Source organism: Petaurus breviceps, unplaced genomic scaffold, assembly GCF_028583685.1.
Source record: "Petaurus breviceps papuanus isolate PSGF00001 unplaced genomic scaffold, PetGlider_PUasm1.0 90574, whole genome shotgun sequence".
Lineage (NCBI taxonomy): Eukaryota > Metazoa > Chordata > Mammalia > Diprotodontia > Petauridae > Petaurus > Petaurus breviceps.
In genome coordinates, this window is record NW_027187277.1 from 4325037 (window position 1) to 4347739 (window position 22703).

The 22703-nt window shown below is 35.9% G+C and overlaps 1 protein-coding gene across 4 annotated transcripts in view; it reads left to right on the forward strand.

The window, feature by feature from the left end:
- The window catches only part of BCLAF3 (BCLAF1 and THRAP3 family member 3), a 108058-nt gene that overhangs the window by 14527 nt on the left and 70828 nt on the right, over positions 1–22703 (forward strand). For all 4 annotated transcript variants that reach the window (XM_069063452.1, XM_069063455.1, XM_069063454.1 and 1 more), the window contains exons 3-5: positions 15561–15635; positions 18336–18914; positions 19289–19948. In XM_069063452.1, the coding sequence (XP_068919553.1) occupies positions 15561–15635; positions 18336–18914; positions 19289–19948 (1314 nt within the window). The remainder of the gene's footprint in view (positions 1–15560; positions 15636–18335; positions 18915–19288; positions 19949–22703) is intronic.

The window sequence follows — 22703 nt, forward strand, 5'->3', positions numbered from 1 at the left end:
CTTTTGATTAGACCTGGTTTTACTTTTGCTTTGTCTGAGATCTTAATTGCTACCCTTGTTTTATTTTTTTTTTTACTTTAGGTGAAGTGTTATAGATTCTGTTCTAGGTCCTTATCTTTATTTTCTGTGAGTGTGAGTATTTTTTTCTGTTTTGTGTGTTTCTTATATACAGCATATTGTAGGATTCTGGTCTTTAATCCACTTTGCTTTCTGCTTGTTTTATGAGTGAGTTCATTCCATTTACATTCATAGTGTTATTATTGTGTATTTCCCTCCATCCTTTTTTTTTTTTCATAAAGCCAACTTATGATTTTATTAGCTTAATTAGGGATTTTAAAATATGTTCTTTTTATATTTTTTTAGTTGCATTCTCAGTTCATTGATCTGCTTTTACTGTTTTATTGATATGTGTTTCTATTTGACCCAATTCTACTTTTGAAGGAGAGCCTTTTTTCAGTGAATTTTTGTACATCTTTTTCCATGTGGCCAATTTTACTTTTTTTTGTTGTTCTTCAGTGGATTTTTGTGCTTCTTATCATCCTGTTTTTTCCCTTTCTCTCTCTTTTTTCACCCTGCCCCTCCTCAAAAGAGGTTTGCTTCTGACCATCACTTCCCCAGTCCACCTTCAACACCTCCCCCTCCATCTTCATTCCCTCCTATTTCCCTATAGGGTAAGATAGATTTCTATACCCAGCTGACTGTATATGATATTCCATCTTTCAGCCGATTATGATGCACCCCCGCTCCACCACCACCACCCCTTTCCTCCCTCCCCCAGCCAATTTTCCCCTACACTCTACTCTAAAATCTATCATGCTTTTTATGTAATAAAATTGAGATGATTTAATGAGATAATTTACCCCCTTCTACCTCTCCTCCCTTCTCCCAGTGCATCCCTTTTTCTCATCCCTTAATTTAATTTTTTTGGATGTTATCTCATCATAGTCAACTCACACATGTTCCTTCTGTCTGTGTATATTCCTTTTAACTTCACTAATAATGATAAAGTTTCTAGGAATTACAGATATTCCCATGTAGCAATGTAAACAATTTAACCTTATTGAATTCCTTATGGTTTCTCATTTTACTTTACCTTTTTATACTTCTCTTCAATCATGTATTTGAAAGTTAGATTTTCTATTCAGTAATAAATAATATAGTAATAATTTAATTTAATATTTAATATAAGTAATAAAGTCCTCTTTCATTAAATATCCAGTTTTTCCCCTGAAGGATTATACTTTGCTTTGCTGGGTAGGTGATTCTTGGTTATAATCCTATCTCGTTTGGCTTCTGGAATACCATATTCTAAGCCCTCCAATTCTTTAAAACTGGTAAATTTTGTGTTGTCCTGACTATTGCTCCAGATATTTGAATTTTTTCTTTCTGGTTGCTTACAGCATTTTTTTGAGCTGGGAGCATTGGCATTTGACTATCATGTTCCTAGGAGTTTTCATTTTGGGATCTCTTTTAGGAGGTGATCAGTGGATTCTTAAAACTTTCTGGTTCTAGGATATTAGGGCAGTTTTTCTTGATGATTTCTTGAAATATGATGTGTAAGCACTTTTTTTTTATCATGTCTTTTAAGTAATCCAATAATTGCTAAATTTATCTCTCCTAGATCTGTTTTCTAGGTCAATTGTTTTTCCAATGAGATACTTCATATTTTTTCCATTTTTTTCATTCTTTTGGATTTTATTTTATTATTTCTTGATGTCTCATTAAGTAATTAGCTTCCATTTGTCCATTTCTGATTTTTAAAGAATTATTTTCTTCAGTGAACTTTTGTACCTCCTTTTCTATTTGACCCAGTTCTACTTTTGAAGGAGGGCCTTTTTTTAGTGAATTTTTGTACATCTTTTTCCATGTGGCCAATTTTGCTTTTTTTTGTTGTTCTTCAGTGGATTTTTGTGCCTCTTATCATTTTGTTTATTGTTTTTTAAGGTGTTATTTCTTTTTTGTGCCTCCTTTACCAAGCTTTTAACTTTTTTCATAATTGTCATTTATTACTCTTTCTTTCCCCCATTTTTCCTCTACTTTTCTTATTTGATGTTTAAAGTCCTTTTTGAGCTCTTGTTGGACCTGATAGCAATTCACATTTTTCTTTGAGGCTTTGGTTGTAACCATCTTGATATTGTTTTTTTTCTAAGTTTGTGTTTTGGTATTCCTTGTTGCCATATAACTTTCTGTGATCAGGTTCTTTTTTTGTTTGTTCATTTTTCCAGGCTCTTCTTGAATTTTTACCTTTCTGTTAAAGTTAGACTCTGCTCCCCAAATGGACGAGGCACTGTCCCAAGCTTCAAGTTTTTCATACTGCTTTTTGCAGAGTTGGTTCTGGGGGTCTGTAAGTTTCCAGTTCTTCCAAAGTGGTATAATCTAAGGAGAGGTGTAGTCACTGCTCCCTTGGCCTGTGAGCGACCACAAACACTCTTTTCCACCCTGGAACTACCAGGATTCCCACTCATGCTAGTACTCCTCCTCACCCTGGTATTGCGACCTGGAACTGAATGTGGGCAATGCAACAGAATCCCATACCCAACACTAGTAAAGGGTCCCCTGTAATCTCGTGCTGGCTAGTTCTTCAATACCTTTACTATCTGTTGGCTGTGCTGCCCATTCAGTAGCCCCCAAGGCTGACTGCTTTCTTGCCCTGGGTGGGGCCTGTGCTGGACTGTCTTTACTCTCACCCCAGTGAGACAGACCTTTTCTACCAACCTTAGTTGTCTTGGGCTAAAAAAATTGTTTTACCCCGTCATTTTGTAGCTTCTGCTGCTCTAAAATTCTTTTTGAGGCATTATTTTAAAGTTGTTTGGGGAGAATTTGGGAGAGCTAAGGCAAGTCTTCTCCTTTATTCCTCCATCTTGGCTCCCCGTAGGCTGTTATTCTACAACTTCTTTCCTAGAAAGAGGGCTCCCTTTCTGCTATAATAGAGACAAAGAACTCTTACTGTACATAGATAGCATTTCTTAGCTTTATTATTTATGCAAATAAGACATTTTCAGGATTTGATAATATAGCTTTTCTAGGAAACATGTGGCAGATAGATTCTCTACCTTTTCTGGGGATTCTTTATTATTCTTTCAGGAGAAGGAAGAAGCTGGTTGAAAGTCTTTTAAGGTTAAATGAAGCTTTCATCAAGCTTTTAGTGCCTTTTTACAAAGTTCTCTTCCATTAGTAGCCTGTGTATGTTTTCTTATAGTGCCTTTCAAAATCCAATTCTCATATATTATCTTTTCTTTTTTTTTTCTTTTTTTTAAGCAATCGGGGTTAAGTAACTTGCTCAAGGTTACACGGCCAGTTATTTCTGGGTGTGGTGCTAAGTATCTGAGCTCAGATTTGATCCCCAGGTCATCCCAACACTAGAGCTGGTGCTCTTACTTGCTGAGCCACCTGGCCACCCCTAAGCAATCGGGGTTAAGTAACTTGCTCAAGGTTACACAGCCAGGTGTTTCTGGGTGGGTGCTAAGTGTCTGAGCCCGGGATTCGATCCCCAGGTCATCCCGACACTGGAGCCTATGCTCTTACTCACTGTGCTACCTGCCCGCCCCATATGTTATCTTTTCTGCTGTACTTGTATAACCCATGTGAACTGCATGTTTAAAAAATAAATACCATTTAACAAAAAAGCAGTATAGTAATATGTCTCCATTTCTTGTGTAGTAGTGAATATGAAGAGTGGGGAGCATAGAATTTGGTGAGTTGTCATGGTAACTGCACCACAAACCTATAGGGAAAATACTCTGTACATTCCGACTACTATGGTAAATCAAGTGGACATCAAAGACATGAAAGATATGTGAGAAGGTATCATAATGTTTTATTCTTTCGTTATCTTCACAAGATAGGATAGAGACTGATAATATTGTGATTTTTAGTGGTTTGATAGCTAATTATTTCTTTAAAAAAAGAAAAGTTGAAAAATTTTTAAGCAAAAATTTAATACAAAGTAATGGTAATATTTTGGGTATTCATTTTTTTATGAATGCTATATCCTTTTCCTTACAGCCTTCAGCTGAAGGATCGTCATATTGGTATACTTCATTGATATTATCATTATTAAAATATAACTTTTTTTGTTTACAAAATGATTTCTTTCTTCCTAAATTAAGCTGGATAAAATACATGGATAAATTTAAATGACAGTTATTTGCCTTACATAAACATACCTGGCTTGTCAACCGAATGCAGTAACCTACATTATTCTTTTAAATTGATTTCTCTGCCCATTCTGTGTACTGAGCACAACCTTTACCAGGATTCTGGATTCTGTTACTTCTTTGTCTTTCTCTCACGCTTAGGCTGCCAACCTCCAATTATAGATGAGTGCCACAGTCAAATACTCTGTCCTTGGCCCTTGGACAGTAGATGTCATCTATGATGACTGGAAGGTAGCAAGGAAATATAGGCCCCAATTTGCCTAACCCATTATAATAAAATTTAAAGCTCTAAGTTTCTAAATAGATTTTCTTTTTCCACCTTTGTTTCTTCTCTGACTTGTGTGCTCCATACTGCTTGTAACAAACTATAGTAATTCCTTTTTTTGTCAGCCAGTTTTCCTTTCAGTCTTATCATTCCCTTTAACTACTACCTTCAGTTTTTGTTGCCTTAATTCAGTGAATGTTAAGTGAATGCAAACTAACTTTAAAATTGGCCTAGGTAAATTAGATAGAATATAAGTCATTTTAAAGCAAAATACAACTTAAATTTCAAACTTTTTAAAGAGTTTTTCTACATCTATTTTTACTTATTGATATGTATGATCAAAAATTTCATGTGCAAGGATTTGTTCATAAAACTATTTCATGTGCAAGGATTTGTTCGTAAAACTAGCATCTTAATCAGTTTTAATTTTCAGAAGAACATCCCTCACTTCTGAACTCCCAAGACTCTGTTTCATTTTATTTTCAGCATATGCCCATGTGATCCTAAAGGAAGATAACTTCTTGTGGGGACAGGTCAAATCTAACGTTAGTAATATATTTTTTACAATGCTTCCTAGGGTTAGTCTTTGCCTGTACCCTTTTCAGAGTTCGTACTACATGTGGCCTTAGTTGGGTCTTCGGCTTTCTTCTTACTAAAAATTGTTGGTCTTCAGTTTTTATTTTATTACTGTATTTCAAGAAATATTTATGAAATGAGTATATTCCCACCCTTTCAAGTGATAGAAAGTGTTACCTCTGCTAAGTCTTTTCATTTCTGGGAATAGGAAGGGCATAGAGAATTATTATTATTATTACTGACCTGGAAAAGCAATAACAACAATCTCTTGGTGAACTTTTGGTCATGACTTTTTTTTTCTTTTAAGTAATAATGATAAATTCTGTTATGAATCTAAGAAAAAAATAGAAAAAATTCCATGAAACAAGTTTGAGGAAGTTTTATGTGTATGCTCATTTAATTATTTCTGGGTACTTTGAACCAGAGGAGACACTAATAACACTTATTAAGTTTCTGGGAGTGAGGCTACAGGGAACCAGAAGATTTCATTTTGATTTTATTCTGTACTTAAATACCAAATAAAATGTGCATTTATATATTAAAAAAAATAAAATCATGTGATATTTCAAATTTATTTTATGAACAGCTTGGTTGACCTCACAAATACTTAACTGATTTCATTTTAAGCACATAAATTCAGCATGTAGCCTTCAAAACTGTCCTGCTTGTGATTCCTTCTGATGTCCCTTTTGTCACATTTAGAAGTAACCATTTCAAGTAGTATTGGTATTAGTATTACATATTAGTTTATGTATTAGTATGTTAATATTATATTTTATTATTATATAATGTATTATATTAGTATATAATACTTATTATATTTGCATATAATACATATTAGTCCATTACAGTGCAAATTGTATTTTATAAATAGTAAAAAATGCCCAATTTATTTTGTTGCTCATATGAATATATTAGATGGCTTAAAGTATATGATGTATGTGTCTTGATTCTTGAATAATTCAATTACCTTACTGACTTAAAAAAAACCCATGTATTTATTTATTTTTAGTTCTCAACATTCATTTCCACAAGATTCTGAGTTATAATTTTTTCTCCCCGTCTTTCCCCTATTCCCCACCCCAAAACAACAAGCCCACTGAATACCCCTTCCCCCAATCCCTTCTCCCCTATATACTCTCCCAATCACCCCCTTAACTTTCTAGCAGGGCAAGACCAACTATATTTCCCTCCATCCTATCTCACCCCTCACTTATTCCATTTTCTACTTTGACCCTATCCCTTTTCAAAAATGTTTGCTTCTAACTACCCTCTCCTTCAGTCTGCCCTCCCATCTATCATCCCCCCTCTTATCCCCTTACCCCCGTATTTTCCTTTAGGGTAAGATACCCAATTGAGTGTGTATGTTACTCCCTCCTTAAGCCAGATTCAATGAGAATAAGGTTGTTCATTCCCTTTCATCTTTCTGTTCTTCCCTTCCATTGTAACAGTTTTCTCTTGCCTCTTTTATATGAGATAATTTACCCTATCTATCTCCTCCTTTCTCCTTCTCCCAATAAATTCCTCTCTCATCTCTTAATTTTATTTTTTAGATATCATCACTTCATATTAAGCTCACCCTGTGCCCTCTATGTATACATGAACATACATATGCCCATACTTACATATATATTTATATACACCTATTCCCTCCCATACATACATGTTTTTTCATATATATACGTACACACACATATATTCTCTTCAACATATATTCTCTTCAACTATCCTCATACTGAGAACAGTCCTATGAGTTACAATTATTGTTTTTCCATGTAGGAATATAAATAGTTCCACTTTAATAAGTAACTTATGATTTCTTTTTCCTGTTTACCTTCTCATGCTACTCTTCTTGTATTTGAAAGTCAGATTTTTTGTTCAGCTCTGGTTTTTTCATCAAGAATGCTTGAAAATCCTCTATTTGATTTAATAACTATCTTTTCCCCTGTAGCATTATATACAGTTTTGCTGGGTAGGTGATTCTTGGTTTTAGTGCTAGATCGTTTGACCTCCAGAATATTATATTCCAAACCCTTTGATCCCTTAATGTCGAAACTGCTAGTTCTTGTGTTACCCTGATTCTGTTTCCACAGTACTCAGATTGTTTCTTCCTGAGTGCTTGCAGTATTCTCTCCTTGACCTGGGAACTCTGGAATTTGGATATAATATTCCTAGGAGTTTTCTTTTTGGGATCTTTTTCGAGAGGCGATCAGTGAGTTCTTTCAATTTCTATTTTGCCTTCTGGTTGTAGAATACCTGGGCAAAATTCCTGGAGAATTTATTGAAGGATGATTTCTAGGTTCTTTTTTTTGATCATGGCTTTAAAGTAGTGAAATAATTTTAAAATTATTTCTCCTGGATCTATTTTCCAGGTTAGTCATTTTTCCAATGAGATATTTCACATTGCTTTCTATTTTTTCATTTGTTTGGATCTGTTTTATACTATCTTGATTTCTCATAAACCCACTAGCTTCCAATTGCTCCAACCTAATTTTGAAGGAGTCATTCTCTTCAGAGAGTTTTTGAAATTTCTTTTCCATCTGGCAAATTCGGCTTTTTTAATTTTTCTCCTCACTGGCTTTTTGAGCCTCTTTTGTCATTTGAGTTACTCTATTTTTTTTTTTTTGACCATAAGCTTTTGGCTTTTATTTAAAGGAATGAAATGAGGAAAGTTCTGGTGGATTCAGAACTTGGAGAATAGTTTGGTTCTTTTGAACAAAGTCATTTTTCTGTGGCTTATGAACCCAACAAAGCCTTGGCCCATTCATAGCAAGCTTATCTAGAAAGGCTTCAATTTAAATATTTTTTTACTTCCTACCACCCCCCCCCCCCCAACCAGTAAAGAAAAACAACCTTGAAAACTTATCCAGGCTATGTAAATGTTAAAATATTAGCCTAAGTCTTAAAATTTCAAGGATTTCAGAACTAAAAAGTATCTTAAAGATCATTTTGGTCCACCCCCTTTATATTGCAGAGGAGAAAACCAAGGCATGGTTTAAGGAAAGTAACATATCCACAATCACACAGTAAGAGAACAGCAGGCTTAACCTGAACCCAAGTCTCCTGACTCCCAATCCAGAGATTTTTTCATTGTGTCAAGGTATATTTCTTTTTTTTTTTAATTAATTTTTTTGTTTACTTTTAGTTTACAGGATTCAATTCCACAATTCCTTGAGTTTCACATTTTGTCCCCCTCCCACCCCTTCCCCCATGGCAGCATATAGTCAAGTATAGGATCTGTAAATACTTTCACATTATACATTAGTCAGGTTATAAAGACGGATTGTATCAGATGGAATGAAAAATGGTAAAGAGTACATAAAACCAAACAAGAAAAGGAAAAAGATCAGGTATTTTGCTTCCATCTGGATATAAACTCAGTTCTTTCTAGTTATTTCTCTGGATGCACACATTTCTCTCCATCCTGAGCCTTTTGGGATTGACTTATATCACTGCATTGCTGAGAAGAGTCCAGCTTATCAAAGTTGGTCATCACACATATGTTGTGTCTGTAATTGTGTACAAATTTCTCCTGGTTCTACTCTTCTCACTCAGCATCAGTTTGTATAAGCCTCTCCAGGTAAATATGAAGTCCATCTGCTCCTCGTTTCTTATAGCACAGTAGTTTATGGATTTTATTCTGGTATATGGTTAGACGCTGGCCTATGCCTAGTTTCTACCATATTCTTTTCCAGTTTTCCCAGAAGTTTTTGTCAGACAGTGAGTTCTTATCCCAGAATTTGGGGTCTTTGGGTTTATAAAATGGTAGATTTCTCTAATCATTGACTGCTGTGTCTTGTGTACCTAAACTGTTCCACTGATCTCCCTCTATTTCTTAGGCAGTACCAAGTGGTTGTGATAATTGCTGCTTTATAATATAATTTAAGATCTAGTATGGTTAGGCTACACCTTCCCTAGCATTTCTTTTCATTATTTACCTTAATATTCTGGACCTCTTGTTCTTCCAGATGAATTTTGATATTATTTTTTCTAGCTCTATAAAATAATTTTTTGGTAGTTTGATTGGTATGGTACTGAATAATTAAATTAATTTAGGTAGAATTGTCATTTTTATTATATTAGCTCAAGCAACCCACTAGAACAACCCACGGATATTTTTCCAGTTATTTAGCTTTGCCTTTATTTGTGTGAAAAGTGTTTTGTAATTGTGTTCATGTAGTCCCTGCGTTTGTTTTGGCAGGTAGACTCCCAAATATCTAATGATGTCTACAGTAACTTTAAATGAAATTTCTCTATCTATCTCTTGCTATTGGGCTTTGTTAGTAATATATAGAAGTGCAGATGATTCATGTGGGTTTATTTTATATCCTGCAACTTTGCTAAAGTTGTTTATTATTTCAAGCAGTTTTTTACTTGATTCTCTAGGATTCTCTAAGTTCAGAGTGATAACTTAAGTTCTTTTTTTGTCTGTTCTAATTCCTTCAATTTCTTTTTCTTCTCTTATTGCTAAAGCTAACACTTCTACTACCATATTGAATAACATTATGGATTATGGACATCCTTCTTTCGCTGCCCCCTCCCCCACCAATCTCCTTGGAAGTGTATCTAGCTTATCCCCATTACATATAATGCTTTACTGAAGGTTTCAGGTAGATGCTATTTATCATTTAAAGGAAGGCTCTATTTATTCCTATTCTCTCCAGTGTTTTCAGTAGAAATGGGTGTTGTATTTTGTCAGAAGCTTTTTTTTTTGCCACTTCTTTCTTATATAGCTCTCATTTATTTTTCACTTGTTTCCTCTAGATCTCTCATTTATAAAGTCATTTTAGCTTGTCTTTTGTATTTCCTCTCCTAGGAATTCTGTTTGAGCTTGTGCCCAAATTAGTTTTTCTTTAAGGCTTTGCTTTTTTAAAAATTTATTTTAGTTTTCAACATTCATTTCCACAAGATTTTGAGTTCCAAATTTTCTCCCCATCTTTCCCCTCCCCCCACTCCAAGCATACTGATTACCCTTTCCCCCAGTTGCCCTTGCTTCTGCTCCCCCCCCCCCATCTTCCACCTTGCCCCTCTTCCCCTTACCTTCTTGTAGGGCAAGATGGATTTCTCTACCCCATTGCCTGTATCTCTTTTATTTCCTGGTTGCATGTAGAAACAATTTTTTTTAACATTTGTTTTTAAAACTTTGAATTCCAAATTCTCTCCCTTCTTCCCTCCTCACCCAGCCCCATTGAGAAGATAAGCAATTGCATATAGGTTATACCTGTGTAGTTATGAGAGACTAACTGTGTTTCCCTCCATCCTATCCCACCTCCCATTTATTCTAGTTTCTCCTTTGACCCTCTCTGTTTTCAAAAGTGTTTACTTTTGACTACCTCCTCTCCCAATCTACCCTTCCTTCTATCACCCCCCCCCATACCCTCCCCCCCTACTTTCCTGTAAGGTAAAATACCCAATTGAGTGTGTATGTTATTCCCTCCTTTAGCCAAATCCAGTGAGATTAAGGTTGACTCGTTCCTTTTTATCTCCCTGCTCTTCCTCTCCATTGTAACTACTTTTATCTCTCCCTGTCTGCTTTTCCCAGTATATTCCTCTCTCACCCCTTAATTTTATTTTTTAGATGTCATCTCTTCATATTCAACTCACCCTATGCCCTCTGTCTATATATACCTATATACATACATACTCACATTCCCTTCAGCTATCCTAATACTAAGAAAAGTCTGATGAGATACAAATACCATCTTTCCATGTATGGAATGTAAACAGGTCAACTTTAATAAGTCCCTTATGATTTCTTTTTCCTGTTTACCTTTTCATACTTCTCTTGATTCTTGTATTTGAAAGTCACATTTTCTGTTCAGCTCTGGTCTTTATTGAATGACCATATTGAATGACTCTGAAGTGTTACACTCAGTTTTGCTGGGTAGGTATTTCTTGGTTTTAATCCTAGCTCCTTTGACCTCCAGAATATCGTATTCCAAGCCCTTCATTCTCTTAATGTAGAAGATGCTAGATCTTGTGTTACCGTGATTGTGTTTCCACAATACTCAAAATTGTTTCTTCCTGACTGCTTGTAATATTTTCTCCTAGATTTGGGAGTTCTTGGTCTTTGGCTATAATATTCCTAAGAGATTTCTTTTTGGGATATTTTCCAAGAGGTGATCAGTGGATTCTTTCAATTCTGTTTTACCCTTTGGATCTAGAATATCAGGGCAGTTTTCCTTGAGAATTTCTTGAAAGATGATGTCTAGGCTTTTTTTTTTTTTTTGATAATGACTTTCAGGTAGTCAAATAATTTAAAAATTATCTCTCTTGGATCTATTTTTTAGGTCAGTTATTTTTCCAGTGAGATATTTTACATTGTCTTCTATTTTTCATTCTTTTGGATTTGTTTTATAATATCTTGAATCCTCTTAAAGTCATTGGCTTTCATTTGCTCCATTCTAATTCTGAAGGAATTCTTTTCTTCACTGAGCTTTTGAATTCCTTTTTTTCTGTTTGGCCAGTTCTTCTTTTTAAGGCATTTTTTTTTTCCCGCATTAGCTTTTTGGACCTCTTTTGCCATTTGAGTTGTCTATTTTTTAAGGTGCTATTTTCTTCAGTATCTTTTTGGGTCTCCTTTAGCAATCTGTTGACTCATTTTTCATGATTTTCTTGCATCATTCTCATTTCTCTTCCCAATTTTTCCTCTACCTCTCTTACTTGATTTTCACAATTCTTATTATGCTTGATTTTCAAAATCCTTATTGAGCTCCTTCATGGCCTGTAAACAATTCATATTTTTCTTGGAGACTTTTGATACAGGAGTTTTGACTTTGTTGTCTTCTTCTGGTTCTTTGTTTTGATCTGCTTTGTCACCAAAGAATGATTCTATAGTCTGATTTCTCTTCCTCTGTTTGCTGTTTTTGCCAGCCAATTACTTGGCTTTTGAGCTCTTTACCATGGTAGAACTCTGCTTCTAGAGTGGAGAATGCCGTGTCCCAAATTTCTGAGGTTTTGCGCAGCTGTTGTCAGAGCTTCTTCTAGGCACCTGCCTCAGAACTGTGAGGAGGATTCCCTCTCCACAGCCTCAACAAGCTCTGCCACTCAAGCGCTCCTCCTCACCCCAGGATTGCCACCCAAGACTGTGACCCAGATCCAAGCAGGGCAAAGCAAGAGAATCCTGCCTCAGCACCAGCAAAGATTCCTACAATTGCCCTCTAATCAGCTTCTCGGTTCCTCTACCATCTGTGGGCCTGGACCTCTGGAAGCAGCTTCCCTGCTGCTGGCAGGGGCTGGACTGTACTCTTCTCTCACCCAGGTCTGAGTTTCCCCACTGACCTTTTACTTTCTCTTAGGAGTTTATGGGTTGAGAAGTCTGAAAACCGCCACAGTGATTCAGTCCCCTGAATATTCTCTGTGGGACTGCCCTTCACAGTCAGCTTGGTGCGATAGACCTTTGCTCTTGGCTTGCCAGGCTGACTTTAGCTGGAGATGTATCTCACGCTGTCATTTTGTGGGGTTCTGTAGTTCTAAAATCTATTTAGAGTCATTTTTTACAGGTATTGGAGGTGGTTGGGGAGCGAGCTCAAGCAGTTTCCTGCTTTTACTCTGCCATCTTGGCTCTGCCACCCCTAGGCTTCGCTTGTAGATGTTTTGGAGGCATTTTCTTCTAAGTTTGTTTTTTGAAAATCTCTATGCCATTCTTTATGGTGGTATTTTTTGTTTTGTTTTGTTTATTCTTCCAGCCTTCTTGACTTTGGATTTTGTGGTAGGGCCAGTCGTACACTTAGGTTGGCAGTGTCTGAGCCATGCTTGATCTTGTGTAACTTGTTGGGTTCTGCTACATAGTTTTTCTCAGGTCTGACTGAGGAATCTTCAAGATTTCAGAGCTTCAAAAACAGTCTGTTCCAGAAATCAACCAAGTTCCTGCCTTGTTCTTGTGTCTTAGCAACACAATTGTAAGCTTGTTTCTGGTTGCTATTAGCCAGGTGAAAAACTCTGTAGATTGGGAGTGACAGAATTATAGATTCCCCCTTGGTTTGGACTCTCTGCCCTGATTTTTCTGCTATAGGTTTCTGCTTGGGGACTGATTCTGTGATCTTGTGTGTTTCACAGTGTCTGAGTCACACAGCTCCTGCTTGCTTCAATGCAGTCAGTTCTACCGTAATGTGGTATATGCTATTCTAAAAGTCACCACACTATGCAAAATCATTCTATAAAATTCCATGGCATATGGGAAAAATGGGGTTAAGAGTACAACACTTAAAATACTTCTGTCATTGACACATAAAAAAAAGATGGGAAGTGTATAAAAACAGTAGCACAGTTTCATAATTGTTAAATGGTTTAAAAAATACATGAATTCTCCAGTAGTTGACTGTGTCTGCAACCTAGGGCTGCTATTTGACCTGTACCTCAATTTTGGGTTGGCAAAGTGCAGTTGTTTTGGATGAGAGGATCAAACCATGGTGGACGGCACCCCTGTGAAGGGGGAGAGCTTGCTGCAGAAGGTGGGATGGGGTGGTCTCTTTGGGTGTGGGCCAGTCTTCCTCTGCGGATTCTCTTGCAGCAGGGAATAAACAATGAATTTGTCACTTTACCTTGAAAAAGCCTGATAAAAGTTTAATTGTGGAGGTAGGCATAGTAATGGCTGCTGCTTGTAAGCTTTTGTGAAGTGGTGTTATACAACTCTGCAAGATGGTGTATTGAGGTAGATGTTTGACATGTAGCTGGTAGATGTTTGACATGTGAGCACACATGTGCATGCGTGTTTTGTACTCAGTTGGGCTAGTATACTCCCTGATAAAAGCACATATGGAAATGCAAAATTCATGTTATGCTTAAATTGTTCCCTAATATATCAGTCATGTTAAAACAAATTTGCATGTATCAGAACGGACTGTACTTTCTTCTTACTCATTATACAGCCTATATCTGGCCCCTTGCCCTGCATCACCACTCCTTGTTGGTGGTCCCTTCCTCCGTCTGCATGGAATATGTGATCTAGTAGTTGGGGGTGATTGATAGCTGTTACTTGATACCTGGTCTTGCTCCCTACACAGACCAGGCCCCTTTGCCAGATCTGAATCTTACCTGGGTGTGTATAGCTATTGGCAAAACATTCTTTGGTACCTATAATTGAAAGGCTCTGCATAGTGCACTACTAGCTAGACCCCATCCTTAGTGTTCTCAGATCTCAGTGTCCATCTCTGGGCTAATTTGCATTAGAAGAATAACTCATTATGATTTTTTTCCCCAGAATTTCATGATGGGGACTTGATTTGGTACTTTTTGGAGTACCAAACTGTACTATTCCCTTCTAGGTTGGTTTTGAGCTTTCTTTTATAACTACGAGCAAATCTTTTTAATGATTTTTGCTTTGTAGTTTAGTTTGAGATCTGGTAGTAGGGATTCCTTTTTGGGGAGTGGGAGAAATACCCTTTTTTCACCTCTCATTTTCTGTAAGTACTGTAGTTATCTGCTGTCTCATGGGTGTTACTTTTCTTTTTTTTTCTTTTTTTGGCTTTTTGGAGGGCAATTGGGGTTAAGTAACTTGCCCAAGGTTACACGGCTAGTTTATTTTTTTGTGTGTGGGTGTTAAGTGTATGAGGCCGGAACTGAACTCAGGTCCTCCTGACGCCAGGACTGGTGATTTACTCACTGCGCCGCCCCTGTAGTTTTTCTGTAATCTAGCTTTTGAACTCTTCACAGGCAGTAGAAGAATGAAATCTGAGAATACTCTAGCTTATTAAATTGGAAGTACAGTTTTTTGGGTAGGGAAAATATCAACTTTACCTTGGAAAATGTTTTGGTTTTTAGTGAAATGTACTTTTTTTTTTTTTAAATAAAGTGGCAGAGATAAAAATTTTATTCTCCTAATTTGAACCACGTTGATAAAAAATGTGGGGTTTTTTTTTGTTTGATTGGCTTTTTGGCATTTTGAAATGGATTAACCTTGGAATAGAAAAGGAAGGTTTTGTGTACAGAAGCTGGAATCCTAATTTACCAGTTTTAGAGCCCATCATTTTGTATTTAAAATGGAATTTTTTTTTAACGAATCAGTGCTGTAGATAGAGCATCATATTTTAGTTCTATGTTATTGATTAATGTTCATTTTCCACAGGAATCCCCATTCCCCAAGAAAGTAAAGATAAGGAGAAAGAATTGCTATTCATGCATAAATTGGACTACATTGAGGGATTCTTGACCTTGTTTGTATCATGGACCCCATTTGTAGTCATGTATTGCCTACAGACTCCTTTTCAATAATGTTTTTAAATTCATAAAACAAAATAATGAATTACATAGAATTATAAAGGAAACCAGTTATGCTAAAATAGAGTTAAAAGTGCACAAAATCCCAGGTTAAGAATTTTTGGCCTTGAAAAAGTCTCTTCTGACTTTGAAATTTTGTGATTCTGGAGACTCAACACCTCTGCGTTCTTGGGGAAGTCACTTTTCTGGGGACTTTATTTTCCATAAGTGTACGAAGAAGGCATTGGACTAGGTGATTTGAGGTATTTGCCAGCTGTACTTCTAGCAGTTGTTGGCAGCCATACTGTTTTTGCCATATATAATCCATTGTTGTCTGTGCATCTTACTGATAATTTTTTTTGCAGTTTAAAAAGTGGATCATGGTACACATGTCAAAAGATGGCAAGATCACGTTCCAGATCACCTAGGTGGAAACAGAGGTAAATGTTTCCTTCTTTATGAAATTCAGTGTTAGTTTAGTTGAAGTTGTGATGGATTATAGCTTAAGTAGGCTGGTACTAGTAAAATCCTAATTGAATGAATATACAGATTATTGTAATGGAATTTGCTAATATTAATGATTTACCTGTTTAATATCATTTCTGGCCTGTGGGAGATGAAATTTAGGTGTGATTGCCTTTTAGAATTAAGAAGTGAAAAGTGCTATGAATGCAGTGGGGGAAAGGGGGGAAAATGTGTGATATGCATTAGCCTATTTTAGTGAATTGCTTAAAAATCCTGGAGTATTTCTTTGTTTACTTTCTTTAAAAAACAAACAGACTGCAGATTGATTGCAGAAGTTTGAAATGGGAAAGTGAAAAGGGCACTGCATTTGGAATCAGAGACCTGGGTTGAAATTCTAGCTTTATTACCTGAACCACCTGTGTGAACTTGGACAAATCGCTCTTTTCAGTTCTTATTTCCTTCTCTGGGGGACTAGTTCCCTTAACGAGGGAAATTACATGCAAACAGATGTGTAGACACAGGATTGATAACAGAGTATTAATTAAAGTTAATCTCAAAAGGAAGGCAATAGTATTGAGGGGTCCTGGGAATGTCCTATTGTAGAAGGTACCATTTGAGCTGAGACTTGAGAGAAACAGGAGACAGATGAGGAGGAGAAGAACATTCTGTACATATGGGAGATAGTAAAAAGGCCCAGAGCTGGAGTATTTTGTGAGAATAGCATCAGGAAGATCAGTGTTGCTGGATCAAAGAGTATGTGGAGGGAGATAAAACTGGAAAGATAGAAAAGGGCCTGTTTCTGAAGAGCTTAAAAAGCAAAATATGATTTTATATTTTATTTTGGAGGTAATAGGGATGGAAGTTTGTGAATGGGCAAGGAATGACCTGTGCTTTAGGAAGGTCACCAAAAACATTGGAATTAATAGATTTTTGTAAGCAGTATATGTAGAAATTTCATAACTAGGCCAAGAGAGCACCATTACTAGGAGCAATCTGCTGGGAAATAGAAATTAACTTTACTATACAGAATACTTCATTTTAATAGGAGCCCTTTTTATATTTAAATGAATGTAGAAGGATCAAAAGGACAGAAGCTAAGAGTTTTGATTTAATTAATAGCCACTTTAACCACTTTTCTCTGTGTAACATGGGGTGTAAACTGCTGATATAAGTTAAAACAGTTACTGTTTTGTAGTTTAGGACCAGTCTCTCACTGTGGAAGGGAGCACCAATAAGAGAAAGGATGCACAGTGGTGTTAGAGCTAGAAAAAACTTGTAAGCATGACCTTGTCTAACACCTTCATTGTATATAGTTTAGAAATCAGACTCAGGGCAATTAATTGACTTTGCATTAGTCATAACTAATTGGTGTGAAAGCTGGAGTATGAACCCAATATTCTTTCCATTGTGCCCTGCTGCCTTCTGGAAAAATTTGTAGTGCTCACTAAACATCAAATTTTTTTTTTAATTTAATTTTTTTCATTTAACAACAACAAAAAATTCCTATCCCCAGTGTGGGAGGGAGTGGAGGGAGAGATGAAAAAGCTTCTGTAACAAATATAGAAAGTCAAGAAAAACAAGTTTCTGCATTAGCCATGTCCAAAAAATATATAAATGGATCCATTGGGCAGCTAGGTGGTGCAATGAATAGAGCACCAGCCCTGGAGTCAGGAGGACCTGAGTTCAAATATGACCTCAGACACTTAACACTTACTAGCCATGTGACCTTGGGCAAGTCACTTAACCCCAACTGCCCTCCAAAAAGAAAAAATAAAAAAAGATCCATCTTTAGAAAAATGTTGTTTTCAAAATGGGAAGTATTCTGAGAAATGATCCTGTCTAATCCTCTGCTCAGTGCAAGAATCCCTTCTTCATAGTTACTGGTATTGTTATGCCATCCCTTATTCAGGTCTTTTCTTATCCTGACCATAGAAATTTATGGATACTTTTTTGAAGCTGATTCTGTGAATATGCTTACCTTGTTGGCTATAATCTTGCTATCTTGAGTATTTTAAAATCCATTTCACTTCCCATTTGATCGTAAGATTCTCAAATAGCATATTCAGTAATCAGCATGTTGGCATAAAGACTCACAGTTGAAGACAGGATGTTCACTTGAAGTGACATTTAAAAATAAAGCATAAATTTATCAAAATAGACTTTTGAGGCATAGTGTCAATAATTTACGGTAAGGCTTTGCCTTAATATATAGAGGCTTCTTAAAAATCAGCACACAAAAAACCTCACTTGTCTTTTTGACTGCACTGGTCTACTTAGAGGAGTTGCCTTATAAGAGGAGTGGCCTTATGTAGGATATAACTGAAGAAATACAAAAATATATTTTGTGTGCGTGTGTGTGTATGTGTGAGTGCTCAGTGTTTGCTTACCTAAAATTTTGGCATAATCACACTGACAAAAGGTATATGTATGTTTTTATGGAATTTGAGGAGGCATGAGATTATTTAAGGGAAGATTGAGAGTATAATCAAGTAATTATAAATTCTTTTTTTTTTTTTGCTTATTACAAATTCTAATTTTGAAGATCCTCAGCTTTGTCTACAGTAGCTTAAATTCAAAGGGTTGATTTCAAATGCTTTTAGAAGAGTTAAAAATGTGAGGCTTTGTTCTACTTCTCTTAACATAGAATCACCTTTTCTGTTTTTGTTTAAATACAGGTCTTTATCACCAGAACTTAGGAATCCTGAACACTACAGACAGAGATATCCCCATAGCAATTATGACTATGAATACAAGGGGTTCAGGAAGGATGCCAAAAGGACCATGCCTTGGAGAATGGACAGTGAGAAATATGAACAAAATGATGCAAGGATCTCTTCTCACGGAAATGTATATCACAGAGTTTATGAGCACAGATCACCTTCCCCAAGTGTAAGGAAGAATTCTTTAGAAGATACTTACATGTATAAGCCTCATCGGGGATATTCACCAGAAAGGGGTGATAGTAGTCAAAAATTTCATTATTTTCCAAAATACTCAGATATACCACCCTACAAAGAACATGAATGGCATTATTCTTCACAAAAAGTACAAGGAAGGTATGTGCCTGATGATACCAGATTTACTGGAATTGGAAAAGAAGTAAAGCCTTTTCATAGATCAGCAGACTTTTTTAAATTTGAAGGAAAGTGGCATGAAGATGAGCTGAGGTACCAGAGGATACAGGAAGACAAATACGCTCAGTCACCTCGTAGAGGTCCTGAAGAACTTGTGACAAGGAGCTCTTTTCAGAAGAGGTACAGGAAAAACGTTAAACCTGGGTAATGTAGTGTAAAGCTTCCAGCGAAAAATAGCTCTTTTTACATTATAGTTGAAGAGAACCACCTTGAAAGGCTTTTGTCTAAAACATTTTTTAAAATTGTAATTTTGTTATGGGCTTTTGGGAGTTCTGAAGTATTTATCTTTAAGGTAAATCATGTTGATGGCTAGAATATTTTTTAAAAAGATTATTATTTTTCTTTAATTACTTTGTGCCTCTCTGCACAGGCTTGTGGATTATAGGTTAACTTCTGCATTCTGCTTTTAAGGCCATTCTGTACAACATTCTACACATATAAATTCTCACTTTCTTCTCTCTAGTGCAAGTGTAAACTGCTTTATGTCAACACAGGTATCCTGAGGATGGTGATTTCAGAGAATATGGACATACATCAAAAAGAACTAAAGACATGGAAAGATATGAAAGCAGAGAGCTACCCAGGAATCCTAAATGGAAGCCAGAACACTCTTTACCATCTTACCAAGAGAAGAAAGGACGAAGGAGTGTTGAACCCCAAATCTATCGATCTGCGGAAAGGGAGTACCTAGAGGATAATTCATTAGCAAAGTTATCTTATCGCTATCGACACAAACGTTATAAGCACTCAGATGAGGAACAGTCCTTTTCTAATGGAAGAACGCAGAAGTATTCCAAGGAAGAAGAAAGAAAATACACTTCTCCAAAGGGTTCTCTAAATAGAGAGTTAGATTGTTTTAGTAGTAGTGGAAGAGTGAGAGAGACTGAGGAAGGGAGCATTGATACTTTAAAATATCCTCAGAAGGCCTGTAGTGCCTGTGCTAATCCTTATAAAAATGATGTTGATATGAGACTCTTTAATAACAAACTGAAGGAAAGAGTAAAGAAAGAAATTGATTTGAAAAAAGAGCAAGATAATTCCAGTAGCCAGCATGATACACATAGACATTCAAATGGGAAATCTTCGAATGTCAGTCTGAAGAAGAAATTGCTTACAGTTAAAGTGGATATGAAGAAGACAATAGATAAGTACAGGTATTTATCTTTTCTCTGCTTTTCTTTGAAGTCTACTAAAAATTTTTGCTTGATCTTTACTTTTGGCTTATGAAAATCCAGAAGCATATTAAAGTAGACAAGCAGATTTTCCAGAAAGTCCTGTAATGATGGTGGTGGCTTGTCAGTGACAAGTACATATCAGTTTATAAAAACTGTGCAAATTTTGCTGATTATCTCAGCTCTTTATATCCTTTGTTAGAACCTTCTTAATTACAGGTAAAGATGTTAAAGGAGTCATGAGATTCCTTTCTGTATTTACAGAAAAATAACATAAATACATCTTAAAATTATGTCAAGTATCCATGAAAATAATTTTTATCTGAGTTAGTGAGATGGGGAGAGGGGAAGAATTGGGTTGAGATTTTAGGTATTGGAGACTCAGTCAGAGAAGGGAAGAAGTAGAGGAGTTAGTTCTATAGTAGTGGACCTGAAATTTTGTGGAGCTTGAAAAAAGCTGGCATGATGGACTCTGCTTTTTTTTACCCAGAGAGTACCAGGGAGTAGGTCTTTTTTTTTCCTGCTTTTTGGAGGGCAGTTGGGGTTAAGTGACTTGCCTGAGGTCACACGGCTAGTTTTTGTGTTGAGTGTCTGAGGTCGGATCTGAACTCAGGTCCTCCTGACTTCAGGTCCGGTGCTCTAGTCACTGTGCCACCTAGCCGCCCCTAGAGAATAGGTCTTTTAAGGGCTTAAGTGGGGCTAGATTGACTTTTGTATTATCACTCTTCCTCACCTTACCACACCTCCAAAAAAAACAGCAAACATTAAAACCAAAAATTCTCTCCAGGGGGAGCAAGTGACAATAGTGGGAGAAAAAAGACCCTAAGTTATTCCTTTGGACTTCCCTACTTACTCTTACTTAGCCAGAAGGAACTAAATTAGATTTACTTTCAGATCCAGCCTTAAACCAAAAGAGATTTTAATTGAATTAAATATTAAGACCTAACTGCCCAAAGAATGCTGAGAAATCCTAGAAATGGATTTGGTTTTTGATTCATTTGCTCTTTCTTGATCAGTTAGATATAAAAGGTGTAAAATGGTAATATTAATTGGGATAACATAAACTAAATCACCCATCAAGTTACTGATATAAGATTTTTGCAATAAGGGACATGCTTGAATTAGGGAAGGGGGGAACCCTTATTCTGTGAAGAAAGGGTCTCAGAAAAGTTGGACTAAAATACAGAACACTGCTTTAAAACGTTTTAAGACTGCCTTTGAAGACATCCAAAGGGTAAATTATAATCCTGCTCACCTTTAAATGAATAGAAACAAATAAAAGGGGGGGGGGGAAGAGGAAAGCAGAAAAATACTTTTTTGTGCATGGCTGCTTGTTGGCAGCTTTGTTCTATCATGTATGCATTTTATCTTTTAAAAACACAGTATGGTCAAGTTTATTTTAAAGAATACTTTTCCAGACGAATCTTTAATGGAGATATCATTAATTCTTTGGGTTTCTAGATCTTATATCAACTCTTACCTTTTCCATTTACCTATCTTGAAACCTTCTCCTAATTTGCATGAATTGTCACCTTCTTTTGTGTAATTAGGTGTCAATATATAAAGTATCTCCAGGTATTCTTGTATGATTAAAAGAAGTAGAAAAATGAGCAACTATTAAAAGCATTTGAATTGATTTTAACACCTTTAACATTAGTTCCTTTCTCCCTATTTCCTTTAAAACAATTTTTTTCCTATAAAAAAGAAAATAGTGAAAAGAAAAATTTTATACTATCCTTGTGATTTATTAGAATGTAAATTCCCAACAGATATGGAATATATCTGTATTAGTGGTGCCTAGCCTAATTCATTTTGGTACTAAATAAATATCAGATAAAATTAAGTATAGTATTTGTATTTTATTTACTTTTTATTTAAGCTATATTTTAATATTCCAGAAGGTCATTAGTGAAAAAAGCTAATTTCAGCTAATGGGGTTGGTGGACACATAGGATAGAGGTGGCCACTGGCAGGCTTATATTAGAACCAGCATTTTTGACTCTATGTTAGTTTTTGAGACATTTGTTTCTGTTGTTTGAATACTAATTATACAATCCTAAAAGGAGCAGTTTTTTGTTATTTTGTGTGAAGGTTTATTTTAGATTTACCTCTTAATTCTATTAAGTATTAACATCTTCTAATTTAGAGTAGATGCAAATCATAATGTATACTTCCATTTAGTAAGAATATGACACTTTTATACATGCATCTCTAAAATATGATCTTGTAAAGGAAAAAAAAACTGTAGGTATGTACTTAAAAATAATACTATTTATAACTCATACTGTTTCTTGTTTTATAAAAGGCAGCTTTGGGCAGTCTGTTCAGATGAGTCAATTATCAACAGATTTAATGAATACCTACTCTGTTTCAGGCCCTGTGCTAGGTGGTAGAAATATATATACAAAGGAAACAATTCCTGCTGTCAAGGAGCATACGTTAAAATAGGAAAATGACAAGTGTGTCACACACATATACACAGACATACATAGACAATTTAAATGTTGACAGAATAAATAGAAATAAATACAAGGCAGAGAGGAGGAAAGCTTTAGTTCAGGTGATCAGGAAAGATTTCATGTAGAAGGTGGTATGTGAGTGAAGATAGATACCTCAAAAGTGAATCACTAGTGGTTACATGACCGTACGGGAAGCCAGGAGGATACAATAATCTGGGATGAGGAAATGTTTATTTACTCTGGGGTGGGTTGGATACCTATTGAGTATTGTGTAAAGT